Genomic DNA, 14,683 nt, shown 5'->3' on the forward strand with positions numbered 1-14,683 from the left:
TGTTGAGAAAGATAAAGAAGAAGGTGAGGTGTGGGGTTCTGGGCTCGGCCGAGCCGGCCGCGCGAAGACGAAGCCCTCGGTGTGCCCTGAAAACCGGGGTTTAGTGTCCACGCTCCCAGGCTTGCTTGGCTTTTCCTGTCTTGGGTGTAGAGGATGGGGGCTTCGTTCTGGGTCCTCGCCTGGTATAGGGATGCCGCTCTTCCATGTCGCTCCGGGTGGCACTTGGCGTCACACAGCTCGGCGCTGCCCGGTCCCGCCCAGATGGCCCCTTTACAGTGGTGTCTCTTGTCTCCTTCCCTCTTCTCAGCGGCAATATCGAAAGAGCTCTCCGAGATCACCACAGCTGACGCCGAGCTGCTGGTTCCTCGAGGAGGCTTTGACTCTCCCTTCTACCGGGATGGCCTCCCCGGCTGCCCTCGGAAGACCCCCTCGGCCGCCTCTGGTGCTCAGGGCGCTGGTGTGAACCCTGAGCCTTTCAGCTCCTCCCTGGACAAGCTCGGGCCCGACACACCAAAGCAAGCCTTCACTCCCATCGACCTGCCCTGCAGAGGTGCCAGCGACAGCCCTGCCGGGACCAGGGAGCGCCAGACTCCGCCGGAGACCAACATCCTCACCCCCAGCCCTTGTAAAATTCCACCTCAGAGGGGAGTGGGGTTTGGAAGTGGGCAGCCTCCCCCTTACGATCATCTTTTTGAGGTGGCATTGCCAAAGACCGCCCATCATTTTGTCAGCAAGAAGACCAAGGAACTGTTAAAGAAGGCAAAAGGAAACGCGGAGGAAGACCACCCGCCCTCTGCCTCCCCTGTGGAAGTGCTGGACAGACTGATCCAGCAGGGAGCTGACGCCCACAGCAAGGAGCTCAGCAAGTAAGGCCCGGGCGCCACGCTCTTTCCCTTTCGGTGTTCGGCTTTGGTACCTAAAGTGGGAATTCAGGGACCGGCACGAGAATCGATCCCCGGGCTCACGGAGCCAGCCGGCTCCCTCCCGCCCGCGTCTGCCGGGTGCCCTTCCAGTCTGGCGCCTTTGACCGCGCGTGGCTGTGTTGTGTCCACGCGCACCCGACTGCGCCGTCCCGGGGCTGCAGACCCGCGCCGCCGACCCGGACGGAGCTCAGACGCCTTCACGGCGGCTCCGAGAACTGGAGGAGGTTGTGGTATTCAAATGGCACAGGGATGTTTGTCGCAGAGTTTCCTTCTCCAGGTGTAGATCTGTGCTTTGTGTGTCGGTAACACGGTGCCTTAGAGGGAAGGTAAAGTCAGCAGCGTTTCAGCGCGAGGTGGGGGTGGCCTGCCCCTCCTCCACGCCCACACTCACACGCGGGGTTTCTTAGAAGCAGCCTGTCCGAGCCACTGTTCGAGCACCTCTTTTATTACCCCTTCCGGCGGTTATCTAGGAGGGGGCATGGGGATCACCAGTCTAGAGTTCGAATCCTCTGCTGCTGCTCAGCAAAGTCTCGGTTTTAATTTGTCTTCAATATAATAACCTCAGGTGGAATTTGACAAGAGATTGCTCTTTTTAAATGAGCCTGAGTAACAAGCCCAGGTAAATTACCTGCCTTGTCCTTAAACTTGGCTGCCCGCCCTGGGATTTCAGGGCAGAGGGCTGAAAACAGCTGGCAGTGTGTTTGAACACTCAGGCACCTTGGGAGAGCCGAGCAAAGATGGGCCCCAGTGTGCGCACCCAGCGAGGGTCCCTCCACCCTGGAGACTCGGTCCTGCTGGGTGGGGCACCGCCTTGAACTCCCTGTGGCCCCTGGGGATCGAAACTTTCTTATCCCTTTGCTGCTTTTGACAAGGAAGGGAACTTGCTGCAATGAAAGGCCCAGAGAAGGTAACTTCGTTTTACCCCAAACCTTTCTTTCTAGGTTGTCTTTACCCAGCAAGTCTGTCGACTGGACCCATTTTGGAGGTAAAGTTGTCACTTGAGCCCCAAACCCAGCCCGCGTGGGTCCTGCGTGCTTGCCGCCTGTTCCGTCCCTGAAGGAGGCATGCGCTGTGGGAATAGGCCTCCCCTTGGCTCTGGCTCCGGCCGGCTTGTCTGCTTGGCCTCTGGTAGATGAGGTGTCGCCAAGCCAGTATTTCCTACTTGCGAAAGTGGCACGTGGCGCCTGCCTGTGGCCACGAGTGCCGAAAGTGCTGACCTGCCAGGCTTCCCCAGAAAAGCCCCCGGGGAGGCCCGTGGTGCTGGAGACGCACCTGGGGGAGAGCACACCCGGGGAGGGAGAAAGGAGCCTTGAGTGGGTCTGTGGGGGAGAGCCCTCGGGAGTCCTCCCGCCTTGTCCCCTCCGTGGTCCTTGCAAGGGGAGATGGGTAGTGAGTCCTCTTCCCCTTCTAACGAATGGCTGTTGCCGAGACCCAAGCGATCGGGTGCAAAAGGGGTGGTGGTTCGTTTCTTGAAGACTTGTGTTTCTTGGGCTAGCTAACCACGGGCGGCTCTTGATCGAACCTTCTGTAAAAGGCATCTCTGCCACCCTCCCTCTGCTTTAAAATCAGGCTCTCCTCCCTCAGATGAGATCCGCACCCTCCGTAACCAGTTGCTTTTACTGCACAACCAGTTACTGTATGAGCGCTTTAAGAGGCAGCAGCACGCGCTCCGGAACAGGCGGCTCCTCCGCAGGGTGACCCGGGCGGCGGCTCTGGAGGAGTACAACGCAGCCATGGTGAGCATGGGGGCGGCGGTGAGAGGGCTCCACGTAGGCGGGGCACAGGGGAGGGGGCTGCCGGCCGTGTGTTGTCTCGGGTCAGCACGGCAGTTTGTAAGCAGCAGCAGCCGCGTCGAGCCCCGGCTCAGGCCTGGCTCTGCTCCCCATGGGGCTGGGGCCGCCGCCTGGTCTCCGAGGCTGAGACATGACTGGCTAGGTCTCCGAAGCGGCTTGCCGCCCTTGGCCGCCGCGGGACAGGGGGCTGGTTTGTGCGTAATTGGCTCTGATGACAGCAGGGTTAGAGGAAGATTCTGTTTCTCCAGACAGGAAACCAGCTCTCCTAAAGCTAGTTTATGGCAAAAACCTTGGCTCTACCGCTTGTCGTCTTAGGAAAGTGATGTAGCCTCTTGGAGCCTCTGTTAGCCATTCTGTAAAATGGGAATGAGAATAGCAGCACCCACCTTTTAAAACGTGGAGGTTAGAGGAGTCACGTGACCACTTGCGCAGTGCCTGGGTAGGTTGTCCGTGAACGTTCCTCATTTGTAAGTGACCTTAATTGATAGTATTTATGAGAGGTCTTACACCAGAGCTGGTGGTTAGGACTTCGTATCAGATATTAAACTGGTAAGAACAGATACTGCACTTGATCTTAGCCAAAAGGCCGAGAAGCGATGGTGGTTAGGACTTCGGAAGGTACTGGGGGCAGTCGGTCCCTGAGAAAGTTACTGCAGGCATCTTGTGATGCATTTGCTAATGTGAAATTGGTAACCCTTGACCTTGAGCCACACTGGATGGTTGTGAGCTGGTGGACACTGGGCCCGGGGTTCCGGAGTCAGGTGGCGTGTGGCTGTCCGCATAGGACACCCACGGCATGCATTCCGCTTAGCTTCACCACCCACGTCGGCAGGCAGCTAAAATGATCCCATCCTTGGTCTCCGTCAGAAAGACCAGCTGAAGTTACAGGAGAAGGACATCCAGATATGGAAGGTCAGCCTGCAGAAGGAACAAGCCAGAAAGAGTGAGCTGCAGGAGCAGCGAGACACCATGGTGACCCAGCTGCACAGCCAGATCAGACAGCTGCAGCACGACCGGGAGGAGTTCTACAACCAGAGCCAGGAGCTGCAGGTGCGGCGGCGGGGCGGCGGGGCGGGGGCCGGGCGGGGGCCTCGGGCAGTTCTACAACCAGAGCCAGGCGCTGCAGGTGCGGCGGCGGCCCAGCCAGTCCCCTGGCTCTCGCCCTGACGCCTCGGGACGCCCGAAGGCAGGGCCTCCCCAGCTCTCCTGGTTCCACAAGGCTCCCTGAGTGTTTGGGGAACTTCCCAGGCGTGCTGGGGCCAAGGGAGCAGATCCAAACAACTTAGTACGTACTTCCCAATGACAGGGTCGGTGTTTGAAAATCACACACGTAAATTTAAGGGTTTTTTAGAATTTTGTTTTTAAATGATAATAATAACTGATCAGTGCCGTGTGTGCCTGTCTGGCAGTGCGTGGCATCTCAGACCTTACAATCACATCGGAGACTGACAGCCTCATGTCCTGCTTCCCCGAGGTCTTCCCAGGGTGATTTTCCTCCCTCTGCTTTGCCACGGGCACTAGCTCCTCTGGCCCTGACTTGCGGCACTGCCTCTGGCTTGTAGTGCGCCTGGTGACCAACAGGTGTCACTGTGTCTCCCTCAAACGTTCGCTGTCTCCTGTGCTGCCCCACGGCCCTCCGGTGCAGAGTGTGGGATCTGAGACCTTTTTGTTCTTTTGCTAAACAAATCAGGAACTCCAGAAATCAACCACAGCTTAATTTTTAAAACTAAGAAGCTAAATCCTGATGGCCCCAGAATAGTAGAGAAATAGCAGTAGAGAAACTGGGCTTTCCTGCCCGTGTGTGGGCCGGGGCCGGGGCCCAGTGGTTTTGTGTAACCCTGTGGCCCGTCTCTCTGGGCAGACCAAGCTGGAGGACTGCAGGAACATGATCGCAGAGCTCCGTCTGGAGTTGAAGAAGGCCAACAGCAAGGTGTGCCACACGGAGCTGCTGCTCAGTCAGGTCTCCCAGAAGGTAAGAAGCGGGGCCGGGGGGCTCTGTTCTCACACGTCTTGTGGACACTCTTCCTCCAGGCGGGACCTGTGCACCCGTGGCGGGGGTTCCCAACAGGGACTGGGCATTTCTGTTCCAGTTTTGCAGATGTGCTGCTGAAGCGAGTGTGTGCGGAGCCATTTTTGGTTCCGCCGACATCGAGGGGGCGGGGGTCCAGGTGCTGCTAAACCTCCCGGGGCCCAAGACAGTCTCTGAAGCAGGGCTGGCTGGCCTGAGCCCTGTGGGGAGGGGCAGAGAGAGGGAGACACAGAATCCGAGGCAGCTCCAGGCTCCGAGCTGTCAGCACAGACCCCAACGCGGGGCTCGAACCCACCGACCGCAGGTCATGACCTGAGCCAGCTGAGCCACCTGTGCGCCCCGGAACTCTTTTTTTTTTTAAATCCTTGTTGATATAAACTTAAGAAGTTGGTTCACAAAGGTTTCTTGAGCTAGGAGCCCTCCTTTGTTGGCACTGTGTAGAAATCACTTATGACCCCGGACATGGTGTCCCTGTGGTGACCACCGTGGACACGCCTGTGTTCTCTGGGTGCATGTGGGCAGCCCCTCTGATGTAGCGCCTCCGGGCTGCTTCCTTTTTGAACAGCACAGTTTCAATGTGCTTTTCTGCCCTTTGTCGTTGCCCTTGGACGCCTCCCTCCCCACCAGCCGTCGTGTGCTGGGATTGGAAACCGAGGGAACGGTTATGGTGCCCGAGCCCTGAAACCACGCGTTCCTAGCTGAGCCCTGCTTGATGCCCCCCGCCGGGACCGTGTCGCGGGGTCTTTGACGCTGCCTGTCTCTGTGCTTCGATTAGCTCTCCAACAGCGAGTCGGTGCAGCAGCAGATGGAGTTCCTGAACAGGCAGCTGCTGGTGCTCGGGGAGGTCAACGAGCTGTACCTGGAGCAGCTGCAGAACAAGCACTCGGACACCACGAAGGTGCGCCGCCAGCGCTGCGGGGGCCGGGCCCGGGGCGGGGGGGGGGCTCCTGGGGCGAGCGTCCCGCGCCGTCATGCGACCTTGTTTCCCCCAGTTGGCTCGCTGTGAAATTAAGTCAGGCGCAAGTGCAAGCGCCTCGTGCTAGTTGTACCGAGAGGCTGGTAGCCTCTCCTTCCCGTGCCCGCCCCAGGGGAGCGCGGGAGACGGCGGGAGGGAGGGGGCGCCGGTTCTGCTGAACATCACTCAGGACTGCGGGTATATACTGGTACACGTAACTTTTTTCCCTTTTAATGTTGAATTTAATTTCAGCAGATGGTGGTTCAGTCCTGGCAACAAGGCCAGTGTCGGGATGATCTTACGTTAATTAGTGTCTCACCAATGGTGTTGACGCAGAAGTTTTATGTCACTTAATAAATAGCCTCGGGTAATGTTAGCGAATGAGTTGGAATGGAATTTTAACAGTAAATGTTCAGATGCTTCCTGTCACTAACTTTTCCATCACACACAGGCTTTCTCTTTAGGATTTCTTGGGCTTGTGCTTTGTAAAGCATCTTTTTGGCCCAAATGTAGAGAGTAGTCTTAGGAGCAGAGAGAGAGTTTTCCCAATAGAGTTACTCCTCATTCCTCAGCTCCTCTCAGCTCCCAGATCCCGACGCCCTTTAGTAGGACGCGAAGAGTGGAACTTTCTCTAGAAACAGCTGCCAGTCATTTTGGAAGCATAATGGGTTTAGAAAAGATGGGGGGGCGGGGCACGGGGAACAGACCTCAGGCCGGGATGACCCTGGACATCCTGATTGCTCACAGGCATTCCCCGTGCACCCGAGAGTGCCGCTGGGCCTCCGTGCTGCTGTCCTCCGCCGGTGGGCTTGTGCTCCGGGCCCTGTGTCACCATCCCTGAAGTGGACAAGCTGACCCCGACTTGTATCGGTCAGGACGCCTGCCACTGTGAGCAGTAACAAGACCCACTAAACCGGCTTAACAATAAGGAGCTGCAGTAATTATTTCACTTGACAGCAAGTCCTAAAGCAGCCGAGTCTCCAGTTGGTCAAGTCAGCAATTTAGGGGCAGCATCAAAGAGCTCAGTTCTGGGGCATCTGGCTGGCTCAGCAGGTGGGGTGTGTGACTCGATCTCAGGGTTGTGAGTTCGAGCCCCACATTGGATGTAGAGATTACTTAAAAAAACAAAAAACCAAGCCCCAGTTCTTCCCGTTCTCCGTACTACCTGACCCGTCCCGGCACCCTCGTCCTCGGGCTAGCTGTGCCGATGGTCGCGGGGGGGCGGGGGGTGGGGGGCGCTGCAGGTGTGGCGGTCCCAGGCCGACACCGTGATGTCCCACGGGAGAGGAGAGGACGCTTCCTGCAGGTCTCACGCCAGGCTTCCCATGCTTGTTACCGGTGTTACTGGCCCGGGTTGTGTCCTGCCCGCCCACCCCTAGCTCAGTCGTTGCCTTGAGCCGGTCAGGATTTGCCCTTGGGCCTGGAGTCGGCTTCCTCCTGTTCAGCCAAGTGGGGGAGACGGGGGTGTCAGGCTGGGCGTGGCTGGTGGGTGTTGGTGTGGCACTGGGAGGGCTCCGGAAGCGCACGGATGCTCCGAGGTCAGTGCTCTGAGTCTCCACGGAGAGCGACTGTCTCTCATTATGACAAAGGTCCAACCTGTGTGCCTCCTGTGTGCAAGTGTGGGGCTCCTGGGCGCAGCAGGCACGGCCACATGACCTGGTGCCCCATGCTGAGCTGAAAGCTATGCAATTTCACATCAAGAAAGCGTTCGCTCTTCACCTTCACGGTTCACCTGCGTGGAGGCTCAGCTCCTGGTTCCTCGTGGCTTATCTTTGTATGAAAAACAAACGCATATAAGTTTTGTGCGCATCTTTCCACAGTGAAAACGCACAACACAAATGTAACGTGCTTGTTAGAAGAGAGTCTTCCCGTGTCTTGCCGAGCGTGCGTGTGCACTTGCCCTGGGTTCAGCTCATTTAGTCTGTTCAGAGGCTGGCCATCTGCCTGGCAGGATCGGCGGACCTCGTGGGGGCACCTGATCTGCCAGTGCGGCGTTGCCTGGGCAATTCTGCCAGGCCGGGCCACGCCCGCCAGCTTTCCCTTTGTCGGTGCGGTGGGGGAAGAAGCTACAAAAAACAACACCCGGACCCGTGACACCACCACACTGAAACTGTACCTAAACGTTGGCAGTGTCATTTGGTGCTTGTGTCCGTGTTTATGTAGTTGATCCTACTATTTGTGTGGTTTTCTTGTCAGCTTTTAAAATATCTTACTGATGCGTAAACTGTAAGTTTACTAAAAACTTATAAAATGTGCTTTAACTCACCTGTTTTTCTGACATTAGACTTAACAGTGTTTCCAGTGTTTTGCCCTTCTCAGTATGCTGAGATGATGATTATTTGTGCCCAAATGTCTGTGGTTCAGGTGATTTCCTCAGGGGTCGATTTCTAGGAAGGGGTATTAGATTAATACATAACTGCCAGCTTACTTTCCAGAAAGTTGTACTGACTCAGATTTCCACCAGCAGCGCCCCAGAGCACCTTCTCAACGCGTAGCACCTTGGTTTTCCAACATGGGTGTGGCATGTTCATGTCCTAAAAGGACTCCAGTCTCTACCCACCCCCTCCAATGTTTGCTTTTCTAGGAAGTGGAAATGTTGAAAGCTGCATATCGGAAAGAACTAGAAAAGAACAGAAGCCACGTTCTCCAGCAGAATCAGAGGCTCGACACCTCCCAGAAACGGATTTTGGAACTGGAATCTCACCTGGCCAAGAAAGACCACCTTCTTTTGGAACAGAAGAAATATTTAGAGGATGTCAAACTCCAGGCAAGGTAACTCCCCCGGGGGAAGGTGCTGCGGTGCCGTGTCCTTCTCTAAGCGAGGCTTCCTATATTCTGGGGCGGCCTGTGTTTCAGAGGACAGCTGCAGGCGGCAGAGAGCAGGTATGAGGCGCAGAGGAGGATCACCCAGGTGTTTGAGCTGGAGATCTCAGATTTATACGGCAGGTTGGAGAAGGACAGCCTCCTGAAGAAACTTGAAGAAGAAAAGGCAGAAGCAGCTGAAGCAGCGGAAGAAAGGTAGGAACAAGGAGGAGGCGCCAGCAGCCTGGGGCATGAGGGGCGGTCCCCCTGGGTCAGACGGGGCTGTGGCACCTCGATTTCCCTTTCCTCACGGTGCGCAGCGGCCTCTTTGTGTCCCTGTCCTTGGCCCTGACCGCTGGATGTGGTCACAGAAGTGCTCAGACGTGCGGTCGCTATCTGCCCTCTGTCATTGTGACTCGGCTTCTCTTGCTGAGACCTCGCCCTCTCTGTTCTGAAGCGCAGCGTTCAGTGGCCGTGTGCGCGGGCGCGCCTCCGGAACACAGGCACTGCTGACACCCCCGCTTTTCTCCTCCCTGGATTTTACAGGCTTGCCTGCTGTAAGGACGGCTGCGCGGATTCTGTAACAGGGCACAGCGAAGAGGCCTCTGGCCACAACGGCGAGACCAAGCCCCCGAGGGCCGGCAGTGTGCGGGGCGGCGGTGAGCTCTCGACCCCGGAGAAGCCCCCCAGCCAGAGGGCGAGCCCGTTCAGTAGTCGCTGGGAAACTACCCCGGGAGAGCCCGCCACCAGCATCCCCACCACCGTCGGCTCCCTTCCCAGTTCAAAGAGCTTCCTGGGCATGAAGGCACGTGAGTTATTTCGTACTAAGAGTGAGAGCCAGTGTGACGCAGGCAGCGCGGCCGTCAGCAGCCTTTTGGAGACGCTGAAGACAGAGCCGGGCGGAGACCCGGGTGCGGAAGGCCCCGCCCCCCCGAGCCTGGACGGCCCGCGCCCCGCCCCCCCGCTCCCGGACAGCGTCGGGCAGCTGCACATCATGGACTACAATGAGACTCATCACGGACACAGCGAAGGATGATGGTCAATCAGTGTTAACTCGCAGACTGCTGGCCTAGAACAGGAGGTGTGAACGCTCGTTCCCAGGCTTCCCTGCTTCCGGGGTTCCGGGTGGCTAGCTCACGCCGTGGAAATGGGGTGGGGGTCCTTTGGCAGTTGGCTGAATGCAGAACGGTTTTTGGATCTGGCATTGAAATGCCTCTTAACTTTCCCCTCAACCCTCTCTCGCCCTGCCTTTCATTGACCTGGCCATGTGGACTAACCCGAGGGCCGGTTCGTGCCCCTCAGTGGCTTTATTTTCTGCCTTCCCGTGCAGCGATCGCGCCCTTTGAACGTGTGCAATATGAGGCCAAATTTAATCTTTGAGTCTAACACATACCACTCTCTCCTTTCCTGAAACTGAGAGTGGGCTGGCTCTCTGTCAGCCTGGGTGACTGGGGGAGTCGCAGGTAAGTCTGGTTTTGTCCCTCTCCAAGAGCGTGTGGCTCGCAGAGCTGGTCACCTTCACGAGAAAAATTTTTTAGAGGAGACTTTTTCCTGCTTTCGGTTCTAAAGTTCAGCATCTAAAGCAGCAGATCTAGCGAAACAAAGGTTTATTCACCCTTCACGTTCCGTTGGTGGTTCTGATAAGCTTTCTAGAAAGTTCTGTGTGAACCGATGTCTGTTGTTAGAGAAGTCTGGAGCTGGCACCGTGGAGCCCATCCTCCCCTTGGGGGGAGTCTGTCCCTCCTTCCCCGCTACCTCTTATTTATTTGGCGTTTGTTCGAAGGCGGTGACTGCTCCGACCGGGCTGGCGTGAGGGTGGCAGAGCCGCTCTGCGGGAGGGCAGGGTGGCAGGGGCACGAGCCGCCGCCCGGGAAGCCCTCGTGGACAGGCTGTGCCGGCTGAGCCTCGTGGGTCAAGCCCGCCGTCCGCCCGCCTCTCTCCCTTGGTGTTCCCGTGAGTCTCGTTCGTGCCTGCTTCCTGGCGAGGCCGCGGTGGACAGGCTGAGGGCCCAGAGTGTCTGAATGAGCGCCGCTCCTCAGGCCGGTAGGGCTGCTTCGCCGTGGCTCGTTCCCGACCGCCACACAGGTAGCCGCCGCCTGCCCCCCGCCCTGCCCCCAGCCCAGCCCTCCAGGGAGCCCGCTGCCGCCCACCCCCTGCGTCCGTGACGGCGGAGCCCTGGCGAGCGTTGATGGAGGCCCGCATGCGCTCAGGGGAGACGGCCCCGGCGCGGCACCTGAACCCGACCCGGGCTCCCGAGGTAACTTCTGGAAGCCCGAGAGCTGTTGCTTCAGTGTCCTAGCTGAGGCGTGGAGAGACTTGCAGGAAAGAGCCAACGGATTTGGTTTTTCTCTTTTTGTTCTCTTAGTTGAAAGTATTACAAGGGTTCAGCCATGAAGGGGGAAAGACGACTGTAATGGTACGAAACCTTACCGCATCCGGAAGCTTCCAGCACATGAGGGTGAAGGTCTCTCTCTCTCTCTCTCTCTCTCTTTTTTTTTTTTTTTTTAGTGTTGCAGTAAATATTCTAGCAGCCTGACCCGAGGGCACTAGGTAACGAGAGACTCGTGTCACCACAACGGCACTGGCGCGGGGCCTCCTCAGGACAGGACCTCCCGGTGCCCAGCCCAGGAGAGGCTGTGTGCCTGAGCGTGCCCAGCCCCGCCCCGTCCCGCAGTTGCCTCGGGACGTCCCTTGTGGACTGTTCATAACCCCACGTGGCTAAGTCAGCTGCATCCAAAGGCAAGCTTAAAATCGAATACATCCTAGTTCCTAGTTCCAGTTTTAGAAAAGGAAAGCATGAACAAATTCAGAAAGGGAAAAAAAAGTTACAGGATAAGTCCTGGAAACCAGGTCAAAACGCTCACCCTCCCCCAGCCCGAGACACCCATGCCACAAGGCAAAGACACCAGGCACTTAAATCAAAGCCCTTTCCCCGATTAACCGGCAAAAGCAGAGGCCAACGTAAAGAAAGAAAAGACATTTTTAAAAACGGGGGCAGATTGTAGAGTTACAGGGAAGAAGGCGGCAGCGTGGCGAGGTGGGCCGCGGCCTGTGCCCAGGGCCCCACGGGCAGGTCTCCGTGCCCAGGGCCCTCGGCACCGCCCCGTGGCCCAGCCGTCTGCTCAGCTGACAGCCACGGCCAGCCCGGGGAGCTGCGGTCCGCCTCCTGTGGGTTCTAGGAGGCCGTGTGTCTTAGCCGGGGGGCTCGGGCCTGGCGGCCTGCTGAGGTTCCCCATCCCCGAAATCCAGGCTCTCCTGGTGCAGAGGACTTGAGTCAATAGTAAGGTTTGGGTTTGAAAGTGATAAACTCCCCAGGAGTCAACAGGTCACGTGATGGGGCTGCGGTGAGTCCTTTCTAAGGACGGGGAGGTGATGGTAGAGGAGCACCAGAGCGCCTTCCAGCCTGGAACCCGTGGGCCCGGGTCCCGGAGAGACCGTGTCGGGGCCGGAGCGCGTCTCAAGGCTGAGCAGCCTGCTGTTGGCACATGTCAGGGCTGGGCGGCCCCCTTCTGTCGCCCAGGGAGCTTGCCCGCCTCGGAGCCATCTCCCCTATGTGCGTGACCCACTCTGACCCCTGCCTGACACTGGCCGAGGTCGGCACAGGCCCTGCGAAGGCCCGAGTCTGCTTCTTGGGCAGCATGACTTTTGTTTTAGAAAGGAGCACTGCAGTGTCGGGGTGCGGGGGGGCATGGTCTCCACAGAGAGGACGGGGGGCCGGAGTCCGCCACGGGACATGAGTGCGTGGGCCTCTCACAGCGTTTTCAAAAAGCCGTTGACGGGGCTCTGCCCTGAAGCCTGAGACATGGCTGGTGTGGCACTGGGAGACGGGCTTCCAGGGGTGAGGAGGCAAAGGTAGGAGGCAAAGGTCGTGTTCCTGGGTCAGGGGGTTTTGGAAGGTTTCCGCGCGGATGAGTGCTAGGAGCAGCCTCGCGCGGCGGGCGGGTGGGCAGGCGGGCAGGCGGCTGTGACCTCCATTGCTTTGCCAGCACAGGGTTCTCACGAGAGACGGGACAGGTGAGGCCCCGCGTGCGGGGAGAGGGAGCGGCTGTCCTGGGCAGGAGGACTGGAGGCCACGGACGCTAGAACTCGGTCCCCATGGGCCGCCGCTGTCCCGCAGGGCAGCTCCTCGGGGCGGAATCCCCGGGCAAATCCCCGTCTGTCCCCACCCATGTAGCTGCTGGTGTGTTTTTGTCACAAAAGGCCGGGGTCTCACGGTCACGTAGAAGTGGGTGACTAAGACCGTGGCGGCGACGGATCTCCATGAGTCAGGCCGCAGCTTCAGGCCACGAATAAAACGTTGGGCGTTTCCGCAGCATGGGCCGTGACTAGCCAGTGGGAGTTCTTGCCAAATACTAGAACCTACCACGCGGAGCCACAGGAGGACCGTTTTTCTGACGGAAAGCACCAGAGAAGGGGGAGGAAGCAAGGGCAGGGGAAGGAGGCTGTGGGCAGAGGGCGGGTTTGGTCCAGGAGCTCAGTCGAGGTGGAGGCCGCGCACTTTGAGATGTTTCAGGACAGGCCAGCCCCACGTCACAGTGGTCCTCGGAGACATCTCGTGCAGGGACAAGAGCAGGCTCGTGGAACGGCCCCCACCAGCACACATCCTCTGCTGCCTTTTCACTCGAGGTGCACGCTCGAAACTGATGGGCAGCGAGTGCCAGGACGTGTCACCAGAGCACCCCCCCCCCCACGAGAGCTCTCCCTCCCCCCTCCCCCGATGTGTGACAGGAGCCCTCCCTCCCCCTACGCCGCGGAGGAATCCATTGCACCCGATGGCACTTTTCTCTAGTGGTGAAAGAGCAAGCTTAGGTCGGGGGCCGTCCCCGACGCTGCTGCTGTGACCCTTGTCCCCATGTGTCCCCGTCCAGGACTCTGCATGCGGGGAGAACAGGGTTTTCTTTGTGTCTTTTCCCCCGCCGTCTGTGGTCCCCATGAGCTCCCCTGCAGCAGCCACCCGGGAAGCCTGTGCCCGCTCGGTTTTGGCCTTGAACCAGTGAACGAGGGTGGAGGAGCTCCGCCCCTCCCCTTCCCACCAACTGCCCGCCCTCTGGGATGCGCAGGCTAGTGTGCGCCTTGGAGCAGACCTTCTAGAGGAGACCCCGAGAGTCTGAGGCCCCTCCCTCCCCCCACCTTGCTGCAGCGTTTGGACAGGAGGGTACCCGCTGCTCTGCGCAGCAGAAACTTCTGCTTTTCAAAGAGGCGGCCGGGCACTATGCGCTAGGAAGAATCAGTGATCACTTTTCAGAAGACTTCTGTGGACCATACACATGTTATAGAGGGACAGATTTTGCTAAAACGTCACCTAGTTTTATAACTCAATCATGGATCACCCACATGTGGCTAACTTGCGGTTTAAAGGGGTCCCATCAGTGAAAAAAAAGGGTTTTTTTTTAATTGACTGCTTTTAGTTGAATTTGAGAAAGTCCTCTCATCAAAAGGTTTAAACCTTCCAGCCTCGGTCTTAAAAGCATGTCAAACAATCCACGGCAGATGCCATAAACATGAGCTGCAAGAGAAAATGGTACAATCTTTGTGGATGGGAATTGAAATCAAAAGGGTTTGCTGTCCTTCTTAGAATGTTCTAAAATGTCAAGGCAGTTGCTTGTGTTTAACTGTGAACAAATAAAAATCTATTGTTTTGCACTACCTTGCTGTGTTGACATGAAGTGACCCGTGCTGGCCTCGGATGGGCTCAGAGGGAATGTAGGGCCCCACCCAGCCCGGAGGTGCGGAAGCTTCTTCGGGTCTGGCTTGGTCACCCGGGGGCGGCTGGAGGAGGTGCCGTCAGGCCCTTTTAGTTCTAGAAAGTTACCTGGCATGCAGCCACGCATCCTACTTTACCCGCCTCACATTCCTGCCCGCCCCCAACAGTGGCACGGTGGCGTGGGAGGGGTGACCCGAGTCCTCTCTAGGCCGGACAGCCCGCCGGGCCCGCGCCACTGCACCGCTTGCGCTCCGGGCATGCTCACCGCCCTGAGCTGGCCGCTGGGTTTAATCCAGTCCTTGTGGTTGAGCCCAGGCAGCACCGAGGTCATGGAGAGCTCACCGACCCCGAGCCTCGCCGTAGTGTCCTGAGTGTGCCGAGGAGATGGCACGGCCGCCACCCGCCACCTTCCTTCCGTAGTGTCGCCAGGCATTTGGAAGAAGGCAGGAAACTACCTTAACCAATGGTTAGATTCGG

At 58.1% G+C, this 14,683-nt stretch overlaps 1 protein-coding gene and 1 pseudogene across 1 annotated transcript in view; one reads left to right on the forward strand and one right to left on the reverse strand.

The window, feature by feature from the left end:
• TSC1 (TSC complex subunit 1) overlaps nt 1–14,148 on the forward strand; it is a 48,398-nt gene extending 34,250 nt beyond the window's left edge. The window contains 9 exon segments of the mRNA XM_029921215.1: nt 237–866; nt 1,865–1,908; nt 2,493–2,659; nt 3,584–3,766; nt 4,578–4,688; nt 5,521–5,643; nt 8,285–8,472; nt 8,557–8,718; nt 9,049–14,148. Of these exon segments, the coding sequence (XP_029777075.1) occupies nt 237–866; nt 1,865–1,908; nt 2,493–2,659; nt 3,584–3,766; nt 4,578–4,688; nt 5,521–5,643; nt 8,285–8,472; nt 8,557–8,718; nt 9,049–9,538 (2,098 nt within the window). The 3' untranslated portion in view covers nt 9,539–14,148.
• On the reverse strand, nt 3,088–3,314 carry LOC115277194 (annotated as a pseudogene).
• Nucleotides 14,149–14,683: the final 535 nt, after the last annotated feature.

Source organism: Suricata suricatta, chromosome 13, assembly GCF_006229205.1.
Source record: "Suricata suricatta isolate VVHF042 chromosome 13, meerkat_22Aug2017_6uvM2_HiC, whole genome shotgun sequence".
Taxonomy (NCBI): Eukaryota; Metazoa; Chordata; class Mammalia; order Carnivora; family Herpestidae; genus Suricata; species Suricata suricatta.